This window comes from Phyllostomus discolor, chromosome 8, assembly GCF_004126475.2.
Source record: "Phyllostomus discolor isolate MPI-MPIP mPhyDis1 chromosome 8, mPhyDis1.pri.v3, whole genome shotgun sequence".
NCBI lineage: Eukaryota > Metazoa > Chordata > Mammalia > Chiroptera > Phyllostomidae > Phyllostomus > Phyllostomus discolor.
Genome location: NC_040910.2, coordinates 45,332,974 through 45,348,136, shown reverse-complemented (window position 1 = coordinate 45,348,136; position 15,163 = coordinate 45,332,974). Strand labels below are relative to the sequence as shown.

Genomic DNA, 15,163 nt, shown 5'->3' with positions numbered 1-15,163 from the left:
AGTAAGGCTCTACATATCTCTTGAAAGACAAGGATTCTTACACCTCCCCTTCCCAAAATATTAGTCACTATCTGTTGAGGTGCAAGGTAGGGACTCAAGCAAAATTCAGTGGTTGCAAGCAAGATTACTGGGGCTGAATGCAGCTCCATCTCATTTTTCAGGATCTGTGAGGATGCCTCTGCCCTGTGCCCCCTTCCTCTGTCTTGTTTCTCTTCATCCAGCACAAGGGTCACCCTCACTGACCCTCACTCCTGCCAACTCCCAAACATCCCCACTCCCGTTAAACATTCCTCTGGGTACCCATAGACCTGATACTTAATGTACACAATCCTCAGAGGTTAAGGGAACAAGGTTTAACATCAGAAGATGGAAGTCAAATCCTCTACCCCTCACTAGCTGTGTGTCATTGGGCCAGTTACTTGACCTCTCTGGGCTTGTCTCATCTGTGGAATGAGGATGCTAGCATATCCATCTCATAGGAGCAGCGTTCCCTGAGATAACACATGAGAGTACTGAGCCCTGGTGAATGATGCTTGGTGAATTGTGAGCACTCGGTGTGCAGCACCATGATTACATGGGAACTGACTTGCGAGACTTTAGAACATTATTTAGCACCAAATAATATAGTAGTAGTAGTGTCATCATTTCTCACACTGCCCTTGATAAACTGCGAGTTGATATGCCTCATCAATGAGAAAAGGGTGTGTCATTTATTCTCAATCCCCCGTGGCCTGGCATCTAGCACGCACCTAAAACAGCTGTTCAATGAACAAATTAACAGGTTCTGTTAGGCCCTACAGGGCAAAAAATTCAAAAGCCACGCCCCTGTGAAGAAGGCACAGCCAGGCTGCTCTGCCGGCTCCAGGGCAGAGACTGGCCCACTTCTGTAAAAAGGCCTGATAGCAAATTTTTTAGGCTCTGGGACCATACACAGTCTGTTGCAAACATTTAACTCCGCCACTGTAGTGGCAAAGTGGCCATAGACACTAGGTAAATAAACGGACTTAGCTGTATTCTAATAAAAGTTCATTTATGGATACTAAAACTTCCTATTATTTTCACGTCACGAAATGTTATTCTTTTGATTTTTCTTTTTACCCTAACCATTTACGAATGGAAAAACAGCCCTTAGCTCGTTAGCTGTTCAAAACCACGAGGCTGCTTTACTTGGCCCTGCGTAGCCTGGACTTCTCCCACCCTCGCTGAAAGGTTTCCGCTGGCGAGCCTATGCTTCTGAGAGGGCGCCGTTAGGGAGGCAGGCGTGGGATAGGGCTAGGCAGAGTGGGCGGGACCGAAGGTGGGCATCTTGACGCGTAAGAGGTGGGAAGGGGCAGGCCTGAAGTGGTCCACTCCACTAAGGGCGCGCAGCGTGTTCACGACTCAGCCAATCAGCGAGGCGCTGCCGCCTAGCCCCACCTCTCGCAGGCGTCTCTCGTCACTCGAAGTGCGCTACGCCCCTTGCGCGTCTAGCACTCACTTCCGGGCACAGGGGCGCTGTGACGTCAGGAAGGGGGCAGGTAAGTCCGAGGAGGCGGAGGGGCTGGCAGGCCTGGTTGGGCTGGGGGTCAATCTGCTACCTCACGCAGTCTCGGAGCCACCCTGCGGGAGCTGTCATATCGGAGGTCGCGGGGCTCTGCGGTCGCAGGTCCGATGTTCTGAGCCGGCCCAGGTCCCATTCGCAACCCACAACCCAAATCCCTGGCTACCGTCGTGACCCCAGATTCAGCCTTGGCCCGTATTAAGCCTCAAGGGCCCGTGAGTTTATGACATCTGGAAAGTGGAACCAGTAACCTCCTACCGCACTGGGTTGTGATAAACATTTTGTAAAATGATGCTTGTAAAACGGTGGACATGAGATACCAAAACTACTAACGATTAATTCGGCATCAGGAGCTGTTACAACTCACTGAGTCTTAATATTTAATTTATCAGGTTGGTACTTTTATAAACCCCATTTTGCAGTTGAGGAAACTGAGGCGTAAAGACAGCAGCTTGCCCAAAGTCAGGCCAAGGGACTCACAAGCAGTAGAGTTTCTATCTCAGTCCAAACAGTATGTCCTGGGCACATGCAATCTATGATTACTCTTGACACCAGGGATCAGAGATTTCTATATATCCACCCTATAGCCTCAGCTATACCATCACTGGGGTAGTAAAACCATGTTAAGATCCCCAGCTCCTATAAACAGAGTACTTTGTGCAAGCACTTCCCAGTGTATTATGTCATCTGCAGCAATGCCAGAAAGTCAGCCCTATTGACCTCATCTGCTCTTTACAGGTGAGGAATTATAAGTTTGGAGAAATTCAGACACTAGCCAAGGTCACCCAGTGAATAAGAAGTAAAGCTGGGGTTCAAGCTCAAAGGACTGTGACTTCAAAGCCTGTGTGGTCATTTAACTGTTTTGTTAACAGAAGCATTTTTAGATTGGAAGGGACCTTAGGAAAATCTGGTTAGGAGCACACTTTACAGAGAGAGAACACAAGATGGAGAGAGGTTCAGGACAAGGTAGAATAGTTTACAACACTTTGTGCCCCAACTCTACCTCCCCATCATCTTCTGACCCTGGACAAGTTTGGGGTTTGGCCAAAAAGTTTGTTTAGTTTTTTCCATATGATGGCTCTAGTAGTGCTTAGTTGTCTTTAACTTCATTAGAAACAATTTTGTTAGATTGTATTGTGACAGCTGTCATATCAGCATGCATTTAAAAAAACATCAAAATTGGTAAATTTTGTGCAGTCATTTTAATATTGAAGGTGGAAGGATATGTGCAACATTTTCAGTATATTATGCTTTATCATTTCAAGAAAGTAAAAACACAACTGAAATGCAATAAAAGGTCTGTGTGGTGTATGGAGAATGTGCTGTGATCAAACGTGTCAAAGATGGTTTGCAAAGTTTCTTGGTACTATTGACATTCTGGCCAAATAATTATTTGCAGTGGGGCTGTCTTATGCATTGGAAGATGTTTAGCAGCACCCCTGACCTCTACCCACTAGAAGCCAATAGAGGGAGATAGCCAGCATACTAAAAATACCCAAATCAATAAAGTTATGGATGAAAATGAAAAGTGTGTCTTTTATTTTACAGAAAAAAACTAAATGGACTTTTTGGCCAACCTAATACTCAATCCCCCATGTCAACAGAGATAATAATAACATAATATAGAGTAAATGAGGCAATGATGTCAGACACAGTGCAGCAGCTGGCACATTGTAACCATTAAGGAGTGCACAGCTAAACTGGCAGAAACAATTAGACCAAGCTTCCTGACGCTAGCCCAGAGAGCTGGCAGACTGTGCCCACAGGCCAAAACCAATCTGATTTTGTACAACTTGCTAGTTAAGAGTAGTATTAACTTCTTAAATAATTAGGGGAAAATCAAAAGAAGAATAATATTTTGTGACAGGTGACAGTCGTGTGAAATGCAAATTTCAGTGTCCCTAAGTAAAGTTTTATCATAGTGCTGGCACACCCATTCATTTACCTGTTGTCCACAGCTGCTTTCTAACCGTGATAGGCAGAGTTGAGTTGTTGGGACAGATAGTCTGGTCCAGAAAGCCAGCAGTATTTACTATGTGTTCCTTAATAGAAATTTTGCCAGTCCCCATTCTAGACCTAAAAGTCTCTCCACCCACACAGGGTGCAGGGGATGCCCCTACATCTGATACCTGTGTCACCTGCACTGATTCTTAGGGAACCTTAATTAGTGGTTCTTCATCAGAATTTATCAGAGACCAGGCACTGTCCTTGGTGCTAAAGATACAGAAAGGTGAACCCTTACGGAGGAGAGAGCTGCAGACAAGCAGAGAGATGCAGGGCGATGTGGTAAGAATGCCAGCAAAGAAGTGACTCCAACGAGGCCTCTGACAAAAGTGATGTTTGAGCTGAGACCTGTGACAAAAAACGGACAGCTCCAGGAGGAGCACTCAGGGCAGTTGGCCTGCACCTGCTTAGCCTCTGAAGGCAGCCAGAACATCAGTGTGACTGGAACAGAGTGAGCACAAGGGAGAGGGGTGTGAGGCAGGATTGGAGGGGCAGGCCACAGGGAGGAGCTTGATGTGATTCTCAAAGCAGAGGAAATCATAGGAGGGATTTAAGCAGAAGAATGACATTTCAGATTCATTTTTTAAGAGGTCCTCCTGACCTCTGTGAAAAGAACAGATTGTGGGAGTTGAGGGCAGGAGCGGGACACCAGAGAGAGGTGACTGCCGTGGTCCAGAAGAGTAGTGCGGGCTGTGCGGGTGAGAGGTGTTAGCTGTGAATATATGTTGCATGGAGAGTGGGCAGGATGCTCTCTTTCCAAACCAGCAAATGCCGCTCTTTGGACACCTCCTACACCTGAGGGCAGGGGGCTCTTCTGAGTGCCACCACCAGACCCAGCCCACAGCATCTTCTCAAGGAAGCCGTGGGCCCTCTGCCAGGCTCCCCAGGAGGGTGCGACAGGGCAGACAGCCAACATAGCTCATCAGTGTCAGTGTCTTGTCTTTTCAGATCGGCCGCATTGAGGGTGAGGACCTGTAGACAGTTCCCAAGATGGTGAGTAGACTGGCATGTGCTCCTTGGGGTTCTTTTGTAGTCTTTATCAGACCCCCACAGCAGTCCCTTCCTCTCTGAAAGCCCCTTCTTTGTGCCTGAGCTCTAAGATGGTATTTTCAAACTCTGGATTCATGATCTTTTGGTGCAGTTCTCAAACTTTGCTGCCCACTTAAATCACCCAGGAAGCTGTTTTCTTTCTTTTGTTTTTAATGAGGTGAAATTTACCTAACAAAATTAACCATTTCAAAATTCATCATCCCACCCTGACTGATGTGGCTCAATGAGTTGGACATCACCTCACACCCTGAAAGGTTGCCGGTTCTATTCCTGGTCAGGTCACATGCCTGGGTTGCAGGTTCAATCCCTAGTTGGGGGCGCCTATGAGGGCAACCAATCGATGTTTCTCTCTCACATTGGTGTTTCTCTCCCTCTCTTCCTCCCTCGCTTCTGCTTGAAACAGAAGGTCAACCCAGTCCAGAGCTCATTCTGCCTGTCACCACTCAGCCAAAAAGCAGTGACAGGGATTGCATTATAATTGCATTTTTATTTATATCAGAGGCTAACAGTTGAGAAGGTGGAGCATTGAAACACTAATATCCACCTTACCTTGAGCTTGTAGAAGCAAGTTCATATAGGGTAAACATGGGGATTTGGGAAGGGGAGCTTCCTAGGGGGAGCACAGACGTGCAGACATGCCGTTTCTCTTCGGAGAGGGAACTGACAGGGGAGTCACGCAGCTTCTTTGGTCCAGTGTTGTCTCTCTGTTTTCATTAGCACCATCTCTCTAAAAATAAATAAATTTTTTTTTTAAATAAATAAAGTGTATCATCCCATTGCATTTAATACATTCATAATGTCGTGCAACCATCTCCTCTATCTAATTCTAAAACATTTCCGTCACCCAGAAGTAAACCCCATCCCCATCAGCGGTCACTCCCCTTTCCCCCTCCCACAGCCCTGGCAGCCACCAGTCTGCGTCGTCGCTGTGGGTTTGCCTGTTCAGGGCATTTCACGTAAAGGGACTCGTACACCATGTGGCCTTTTGTGTCTGGCTTCTTTCACTTCACATCATGTCTTCAAGGCTCATCTACACTATAGCCTGTGTCAGAGCTTCATGCATTTTTATGACTGAATAATACTCCAGTGTGTGGGTGGACCATATCTGGCTACCCATTTATCCATTGACGGGCATTTGGGTTTTTTCCACCTTTTGGCCATTGTGAATAATGCCGTTGTGAACAAGCATGTACAAGGATTTGTTTAAACACAGTTTCCAGGTTGGTTCTTAAAGGCACAGTGTTCAGGTGCCATTCCTCAGATCAGGCTCTCTGCTAGTTTTCTAGGGGTGGGTCCCAGTTAGCAGTATTTTAAAAACTCCTCAGGTGGCTGTCGCCTGTAGCCATGTGTGAGACCCACTGCTTTGGTGGGTCGTTCAGTCAACACAGCAGGTGGCTGCCAGCATTTGAAAAGAGACTCCCCAGCCAGGGTAAGCGTTCTTTCATGAAACCTGTGCCTCAGCTGCATTATGGGTGTGTGTGCACTGCTGCAGTGCTAAACACGTCTTACCATAAGTCACGGCCCCCAAAATACTGAAAGCCATTGCTCTAGGACAGTTGAACCCTGGTGGAATTTTCCACGGCCACAACAGTGGGTTTTTCTGCCAGGTCACCAGTCCCTGGTCAGACATGGAGCCCAGGGCCATCCTCAGCCTCCCTCATCCAGGTTCTGCCCATTGAGGCTGTGCCACTATGCCTCCTGCAGGACCCTCTCTGAGTAATGTCTCTCTTCTGCTTTCCAGGGTGAAAGGAAAGGAGTAAACAAGTACTACCCTCCAGATTTCAATCCTGAAAAGGTAAGGAGTGGGCTTCCTTCTCCATCCATGATAGCAGAGACTACACAGGGCAGGGGCCAGGAGGTACCTCACCCCCTCCTGAATCAGAGCCATGGCTGCCAGAGCGTGTTTGGCCCTGAGATCTTTCTGCCCTGTGTTTGTGATGCGAGTCTCAGGCTGGTCTTCATTCCCAGTGGTAAACGTGGGTCTCATCAGTGAACTTGTACTCTGTGCTCAGTGCTCAGTACTCTGTATTCTGTTTCTGGTGGAGCCGAGGATGAGGTTAGGCACTCAAGCTCTCCTGGCTCCAGCTCTTCTGGTTGTACCCTCTGCTGTTCCCTCTGCCTGGAACCTCTTCCTCTGTTTGACCACAGAGCTCTTTCCCTTCCTTTATGTCTGTCCTCACAGAGGGCCTCCCTCACCCCATCTGTTCTCCATCTCGTCACCTAGTGCTTTATTTCCCTTCATAGCCCGTATAACTCCCTGATGCATTGTCCCTTTATTCGGATGTTGTCCGTCTGCCCCTTTACAACACTGGCTCCACTAGGGCAGAGACAATTCCTCTTGTTCACGGCTGTGTCCCCATACTCCAGATGCTTGGTAAGGCCTGCTGAATGGGTCAGTGCAATCTGGCTGCGTGGCCCCAGGTCCTAACTCAGGCTCTGTGTATCAATTTCCTCATGGCAAAAAGGAAGTAAGCCCTGACCAGTGTGGCTCAGCTGGCCATCATTCCACAAAGCAAAGGGTCACCAGTTCAATTCCCAGTCAAGGCACATGCCTGGGTTGTGGGTTCGGTCCCTGGTTGGGAGCGTACAAAAGGCAGCCAGTTGATGGATGTTTCTCTCTCACATTGATATTTCTCTCCTCTCTCCCACCCCTTCCCCTTTCTCTAAAAATAAATAAATAAAATCTTATTTAAAAATAATGCTAAAAAAAGGAAATAAAACAACTTGTCCTCACAGAACCATTGAGGTATTTAAGTGAGAAAACACAGATAAAGTACCCAGTAAACCTTTGCCGATATTGTCATCTCACCTAATTTTCCCCACAACACCTGGCCATGATTACGGGAAACCGAGGCTCAGGAAGTCAAAAGGTAAGGTTACCACCCAGGTTCACACAGCTCTTTCAGCTCTAAAATTGGAGAGGAAAGATTCAAACTCATGTATTCCTGAGTCCAACCCCACTGGCTTCACCAGGGCCTCTGTGCCTTCCATTTCACTATTAGTACCCCTGGTAAGTCATAAGAAAGACGCCCCTCTCGATCTATGCAGGAGAGCATGAGCTTGCCCAGCTCAACAGCGCTAACCCTCTCCCTCCTCCTTTCTGCACAGCATGGCTCTCTTAACCGGTACCACCATAGCCACCCACTACGGGAGCGGGCTCGGAAGCTGTCCCAGGGCATCCTTGTCATCAGGTAAGGCCTGAGGACCCCTGCCCCTCGTACTACCTGGCCTCAATCTCAAGGAGAATTCAGCACTCAGTTTTGCCCAGTGCTGCAGGGTCTTAATTCTGTTAATCAGAGAGTCACTGTATTAGTTAGCTGTTGCCACATAACAAAACAATAAGCACATATTATTGCTCACAAGTCTGCGGCCCAGCTGAATGCCTCTGCTGGCCTGGACTGGGCTCGGCTGACTTGGGCCAGGCTCCTTCACATGTTTCGGGGTCAGCTGGCTGGGGACTGGTTGGCCCAGCATGGCTGTGAGCAGCATAGTTGGGCTCTGTTCCATGTGCCTCATCCTCCAGCCATCCAGCCTGGGCTTGTTTATACAACAGCTGCAGGTTCCAAAAGAGAGTGAGCAGAGGTGCACGAGGCCTCTTGAGGCCAACACCCAAAGCTGGCACACTGTCACTTCTGTGCCGTGGATTTTTCGAAATGCATCGTGCTGCCCTTCACCTCCTGACAGGAACTGCTGCAGAGTCTCATTGCAAAGGGCACAGACACGGGGAGGATGAAGAGGGAAAATGAGGAATTAGAGCCATTACTGCAGTGGGGCCAGGGCAATGGCCCTTCCCTGGGGATTCTCCCGTTTCTGGCCAGCCTTCCTTGGCAGGAAGCCAGATGTGTGTCCCCAGAAGAGCAAACCCTTCACTCCTTCCTTCTCTGCCTCACGAACTCTGACTTCTGTCCCGTGCCTACCCTGGGCCTGAGCAGAGGGTCCCGTGACAAAACCACCAGAGGAGGGAATGTCTGTGGAAAAAGAGTCAAGACACAAGTTCCCAAGAGTAACCTCAGGAGGCACAGAGCAGAAGGTCTCATCAAAACTCACTCCGTGTTTCCATGCCCCAGAGCCAGCCAGGCTTGCCTGCCTGCCTGCCTGGGACCTACCTGCGCACACCACCCCTGTCCACTGTGGTAGCTGAGCCCTCACCTCCTCATTATTCATTACTTAGCATTTTATTTTAAAAAGGAAGCTCTGTCACTGCTGTTCATAGAAAACCAGAATTGTGTGTCATACATAGAACCACATGTGAAAAAGAAATCAAAAAGAAATTGGTGACAGTACAAACACTTGACTAACTCAAAAGACACCAGTGCCCCTACCGCTTCCCCCTCTGCTCCTGGCCGTTTGGCGTGGTGAGGCATGGAAAACGCAGCAGCACCCATGGAGACTCGCCCCACCTGGGTCAGCTGGCCAGGGAGCAGCAGACCGGATGGGCCTCGCTGTGGGAACGTTCGTCAGCCATTCTTTGTGCCCGCTGTGCACATGCCCTTTGCATTGCAGCTGTGGCCAGCATTGCAGGGGTGGAGACCAAGGGAGAGCCCTGTGAGCAGGAGCAAAGGAGCTGTCTTCTGTTTGTGTAGGTTCGAGATGCCGTATAACATCTGGTGTGACGGCTGCAAGAACCACATCGGCATGGGTGAGTTTACACCCACCCCCTGCTCCTGCCAGTCCCGCCCATTCAGCCCCACAGACACTGAAGCCCACGAACTGCAAGTGTCACCCCTGGAACACTCCCAATCAGGAGTCAGGGAGGAGATGGCGCCCAAGTGACGGGCAGGCGGCAGACACCTTATCACAGAGTGGTGAGGAGGCCAGGCTCTGGGTTCACCTCATAGTTGGATGACCCTGGGCAAGTGACTGAGCCGCTCTATGCCTCAGTTTACCCACCTGAAAATTCAGATGATATGAGTGTCCACCTACGTGGCATATGAAGTGCCGAGTGCATAGCACATGGCACAGTGTGAGGACTCATATATTCAATCTGCTGCTGTCACTGCCCTTTACTGTTACCATTACCTGTCAGACCTCTGACTATGCCAGAGGTGCACAGATGACAGACAGGCATGGGGCCAAGGCTGCACTCAGCAGTGGGGAGACCTGGGTCAGGTGGCTGAACTCCCCTGACCCTGTTTCCTCCTCTGGGGTCCTCACGGCGCCTCCCTCAGCTCCTCACATAGCTCCTGGGCCAGGGAGCAGCTCGCTCTGTAAACAGGAGCTGGTGGCTCTCAGTGACAGGGTACAGTCCTCCTCACAGAGGCTGTGGAAGTGCAGGAATGGGGATGCCAGGCCACCCCACTGCTGAGGAGGACAAGTGAGCCCCTGTCATGTCTGCTCAATCAGACCCAGTCAGGGGAATCTGCCTGAAAGGCCACCAGCTGCTCAGGGGACGGAGAGTGTGGGCTTGGCCTGCCCACACATGGGTCTCCCCAGGCCATGAAGGGAAGTAGCCACCAGGAAAGGAAAACCCAGCCAAGCCATGCCACCCGCCAGCCCAAGCTCTGTTTGTCCAGTTTAAGCTTTTCTTCACTGATAAGCAAGGTCATACAGAGTCAAAAATACATATCTTCTCGCCAGCAAAATAACAAAAAAACCTGAAAATTCTCTAGAAAAATAATAAATCCAGCCCTTCTAGAACGCTTGCAGAGCCCAGCCCTGCTCTAAGCAGTCACATGATCATTAGCTCCTGCCGTTCTCACAGTCGCCCTGGACAGTAGGTGTTGCACTCATCCCATTGTATAGGTGGGGAAACTGAGGCCCGGAGGGGTGAGGCCCTCACAAACTGACAGCTGGCAGGATCGGGATTCAAACCCAGGCCTTTTGGCTCCTGTCCACCCTCTGCTATAGCCTGAGTGCCTGTCACACACACAGCCTGAACACAGTTCTGCCTTGAATTTCAGAGCCCTCCCAAGGTACCTCCCCTGCAGGGCGGCAGGATACCACCCCTGTCTGCCCCCCACCCAGGGGCAAGACACTGGAGTGGCCTGAGCCTGGGCCTCCACTCTCTCCCTCTCCTTCCAGGTGTTCGTTACAACGCAGAAAAGAAGAAAGTTGGCAATTACTACACAACCCCAATCTACAGGTAGAGGCAGCCTAGCAGGTGTCTCAGGGACACAGAGGGGCCGCAGGGTGAACGGGCTGTAAGGGAGTCTGAGTGGGAGGGGGCTCCTACCCTCTTCCTGATAGCAGTTCCCTGCGAGTCTGTCCTGGGAACCGTCCTGGGGTGTCAATCGGCCCGTCTCTCTGCTTAGAACCCTCCATGGCTCCCACCTTCCTCAGAGTAAAAGTCCTCCCTATGGCCCACAAGACCCCAAACACTCTGCTCTGTCCCCTCCCTGCCCTTACCTCCTTCTAGTCTCTGCCTCACTCTGCACCAGCCACACGGCCTCCTTGCTGTCCCTCTCTTACAGAGGTCCCGCCTCTGTGTCCTCTGCCTAGAACACTCAGTCTTCCCGAGACATCTGCAAGGTTCTGTCCCTCATATCAGGTTTCTCCTCCAACACCAGCTCTCAGAGAGCCTTTTCTAGAGTGAGGAGCACCCCACCCACACACACTGTGGTTGCTTGTGCCTTTGCAGGCAACATCACCCCTGCTGGAATGTTAGTCCCTCCAAGAGTAGGTTGGCTTGTTTCACTGCTGTGTTCCTGGCAGCTGGTGCCAAGCCTGCCACAGAGCAGCCTAGCTCAGGAAGGTTTGTTGAGTAAGTGAGTGAATGAACAAACAAACTCCAGTCAGAAGGTTAGTTCTGGAGTGATGGGACCATGTCTGTCTCGCTTGTGGCTCTACCCCCAGGTATGGAGCCTGGCATATAGCATGCAGTAGGTGCTTAGTGAACACTTGTGGAATGGTGTGCATAGGTGGAGGGAAGCAGGCAGGGATCACATGATAGCCTGGGGTGGCGGCAGTGTCCTGAATTGTGCCCACCACCCAGATTCCGGATGAAATGCCACCTCTGCATCAACTACATCGAGATGCAGACAGACCCTGCCAATTGTGACTATGTGATTGTGAGTGGCGCCCAGCGCAAGGAAGAGCGCTGGGACATGGCAGATAACGAGCAGGTGCTGACGACAGGTGAGCTCCATGGACAGCCCCAAAGCCATCCCTGAGCCTGAGCCTGAGCCAGGTCCCAGAAGGCACAGCCATGCTCTCACCCTTGCAGAGCACGAGAAGAAGCAGAAGCTGGAGACAGATGCCATGTTCCGCCTGGAGCATGGTGAGGCTGACCGAAGCACACTCAAGAAAGCCCTTCCCACCCTGAGCCACATCCAGGAGGCACAGAGCGCCTGGAAGGACGATTTCGCCCTCAACAGCATGCTGCGGAAAAGGTTCCGGGTGAGTGGGCTGCAGCCCAGGGTAGGGTGGGCACCTGGCACCACCAACAGGACAAGTCAAGACCCAGGTCCAGCCCAAGCCCCACCACATCCTTGCTATCGGCATGTCATTTCACCACCGCGCCCAAGTTTCTCCATATGCATCATGGGGGCCTCACAGTGCCCAGGGGAGATCCCTAGCCCAACAGCTATTATTAAGTACATAGCACCTTCCCCTGGGAGGGGACCCGGCTTCACTTGCATAAGACCTCAAAGGGAAAATGAGCTGTCAGCCGGGGCACAGTGAGACCTGAGTCTGTCAGACAGAGGCCCAACAGGGCACTGACCTACTGGTCAGCTCCTAACACACATTTCATGGGCCCACTCAGTTGTCTCAAAATTAAATCTACAGATTGTCAACATGCCCCCAAATAATTTCCAGAATCACCCCTGCCATGCCCTGTCTATGACAGAAAAAAAGGAAAAATGTATAACAAAATATAGTAATGAGGGTTTCAACATGGACATGCTTGGGCAAGACATCTGCGCCTACGTGAAGAGTCACTGAGGGCACAGCTACCAATGCAGGCTCTTACTCCCTGCAGCTCAGTCCTGACTTGAGGACACCCCAGGGACACTGCTGTCAACGACCACCGTGGCTGACCTTGTTCTGGAAATACTTGGTGGAGCTATGTCACAGGGAGTCAGGGCTCGGAGGAGTGTGATGAAAATGGGTGTTTCACCCTCATGGTGTCCGGCAGGGCACAGGGAGGACATCCTCCCTCTTACTCTGAGGGGGTAGGTTGCACCCCTGGACGCTGCAAATGGAGCCCAGGCAGAGGTGTTCAGAGTGGCCCCCCCGGCCGCAAGTTCCCTCACCATCCTAGAGCCCCCATCTCTTCCTGTCTCTTTCCCGATCATTCTGTGGTCCTTATCATTAGGAGTAAAATTACTAGTTTTCTTACTAATTGTTTATTACTGAAAGTGTATCCTTTCAGCCAGGCCTGCACCCTGAGCTATGTGTCCCCTGCCTTCTGGGCTTCTGCATGGTTGGGGGAGCAGGGAGATTCTAAGGACCCTCAAGCGTATTATCCCCAGGAGCCCACCTCATACATACCTCAGCCTCTAACCTGCCCTGCCCACTTCCTCCCCTTCTCAGTCAAGACAGCAGTCTGCCCTTCTAGGCACCGAGTTCCCAAAGCCTGGAGTTGCCCTTGACTCCCCCTCCCCATCTCCAGTTTTGTCAGCCTGTACCTTCAAATCATGTCTAGTATCTGCCTACTTCCACCACCCCCATCGTCTCTTTCCTGGACCAGCACAGGCTCTCTGCCCTGGTCTCTGGGCTCCCACCCTCCCACCCCCAACAGGCCATTCCCTGCCCCCCCACAGCCACCAGGGAACACCTATGAACAACTGAGTCAGTCACCTCCCTCCTGTGATCAGAACCCTCCATGGCTCCCACTTATAATAGAAACCAAAGTCTTCCCTATGGCCCACCAGGTCTGAATGATCTGCCCCTTCCCCTCTGCACCCCCGTCTCCACCTTCCCCTTGCTCATAGCCACGCTGGCCTCACTCTTCCTCAAGAGCTCCACTATACTTCTGCCTCAGGGCCTTTGCACAGGCTGTTCCCTCTACCTTGGAACACTCTTCCACCAGACACCCGCATGGCCCCCCATTCAGATGTCTTTTCTCAGACATGATCTCAGGGAGACAGCCCCTGACCCTTTTCGTCACCCCACATCACATTGCAAGTTGACCCCCGCCCACTCCTGCCCTTCCTGGCACTCTTTTTCTCCCCACCACTGTTGTCTTGCCCACTAGAATGTCAGTTCTACAAGGGCAGGGGGCTTTGTCTGCTCTCTGCTGGGTCCCCAGTGTCTAGAATAAGGCCTGGGACAAGGTAGGCATTCTGTAAATATTTGGAACGAATGAGTGAAAAACTGAAAGGTACACATATGAATGACAATTGCACCTCTCATTTGTTGAGTGACTTTTCTGCCCCAGCCATAGTGTGAGGCTTTCTCCTGCCCTGAGCTTAGGGAGGAGGAAGCTGAGACCCAGAGTTCTGGAGCAATGCCCCTGAGTCAGCAGGCACAGAAGAGGCAAGACTTTGACACCCACATCACTTCTCCCAACAGGAAAAGAAAAAAGCCCTGCAGGAGGAGGAAGAGAGGGACCAGGCACTGCAGGCTAAGGCAAGCTTGGCCATCCCACTGGTGCCAGAGACAGAGGACGACCGCAGGCTGGCTGCCTTGCTCAAGTTCCATACCCTGGACTGTGCGTGGGGGCCAGAGGGCACAGGGGTTGGGGTGGGGAGAGATAGGGGTCCCAGCTGAGTGGGTCATGGCAGACCCAGGCAGAGGGTGGCTCTGGACCTCCTTCCCTCCCCTTCTCTCATTCCCTGCCAGCATATGAGGACAAGCAGAAACTCAAGCGGACAGAGATCATCAGCCGCTCCTGGTTTCCATCAGCCTCAGGACCCAGCAGCAGCAGCAGCAAAGCTGGCAGCGTCCTGAAGAAGCTGGCCCAGAACCGCAGATCTGCAACCACCGGCTCTCCCATCACCGTGGGGAACCTGGGTATTGTGCGAAGGCAGTCCCGGGAGATCTCAGAGAGCCCGCAGTGCCTGGCTGAGACCTCCAAGTTTGGGGAGCCCCAGGTGTCAGAGGGCACCACCCAGGACAGGCCCATATCCCCCCAAGACTGCTCTCAGGAGACAGTCAAGACCGCCAATACAAGGGGACCTCAGGGGCAGGATGGGAGCTGTCAGGACAGGCTGAGGTCCTCTTCAGGCTCCTCCCAGGAGACACCTGTCCCTCAGGATGTGCCATACCCCTGCCTCGGCTCCTCCCTCGTGGCTGATTACTCAGACTCGGAGAGTGAGTGATTTTGAGGACTGGATGCCTCCAGAGGCTGAGGCACACCCAGGAAGCCCCTCACAGACTGCAGCGCCACTGGACCACCAGCTCTCCGAGAACTCAGATGTCACTCCCTCCCCAGACCTCGCCTTCCTGCACTGATGGAATTATTTATTTGGTCCTGGAGAGGGTGTGTGTGCCTTGTAGGACCCCCACCCCCACCCCAATATTAAAGCCCTGCTTCTTTGCCTCTGCTTGGGTTACTAAACGAGCCTCGGGAGCTGCCTCTCTCCCCCACCCCATCACCCAACTGAACCTGCCAGGTCTCTCATAGCAAATGGTGACTACACCTGTGACCACAGCCATGGTCCTCACCCAGCATAATGAGGGTTTCAA

General features: G+C 51.5%; 1 protein-coding gene across 2 annotated transcripts; it reads left to right on the top strand.

The window, feature by feature from the left end:
- Positions 1-1,440: 1,440 nt before the first annotated feature.
- Positions 1,441-15,019, top strand: CCDC130 (coiled-coil domain containing 130). 2 transcript variants are annotated; one of them, XM_028521870.2, is made up of 10 exons: positions 1,441-1,517; positions 4,493-4,537; positions 6,336-6,389; positions 7,703-7,785; positions 9,178-9,233; positions 10,616-10,676; positions 11,526-11,668; positions 11,757-11,929; positions 14,048-14,186; positions 14,318-15,019. In XM_028521870.2, the coding sequence occupies exons 2-10, from the start codon at positions 4,535-4,537 to the stop codon at positions 14,794-14,796; spliced, it is 1,191 nt and encodes a 396-aa protein (XP_028377671.1). In that variant the 5' UTR covers positions 1,441-1,517; positions 4,493-4,534; the 3' UTR covers positions 14,797-15,019. The 2 variants fall into 2 exon arrangements, with proteins under 2 accessions (XP_028377671.1, XP_035888295.1); XM_036032402.1 differs by lacking the exon at positions 1,441-1,517 and adding an exon at positions 1,551-2,278.
- The last annotated feature ends 144 nt before the right edge of the window (positions 15,020-15,163 follow it).

What these genes read in the sequence shown, in the direction of transcription:
- CCDC130 (XM_028521870.2), top strand. An exon ending in CAGATTTCAATCCTGAAAAG is followed by an intron (nt 6,390 to 7,702) that starts GTAAGGAGTGGG and finishes CTTTCTGCACAG; the next exon opens with CATGGCTCTCTTAACCGGTA. An exon ending in TGCTGCGGAAAAGGTTCCGG is followed by an intron (nt 11,930 to 14,047) that starts GTGAGTGGGCTG and finishes TTCTCCCAACAG; the next exon opens with GAAAAGAAAAAAGCCCTGCA.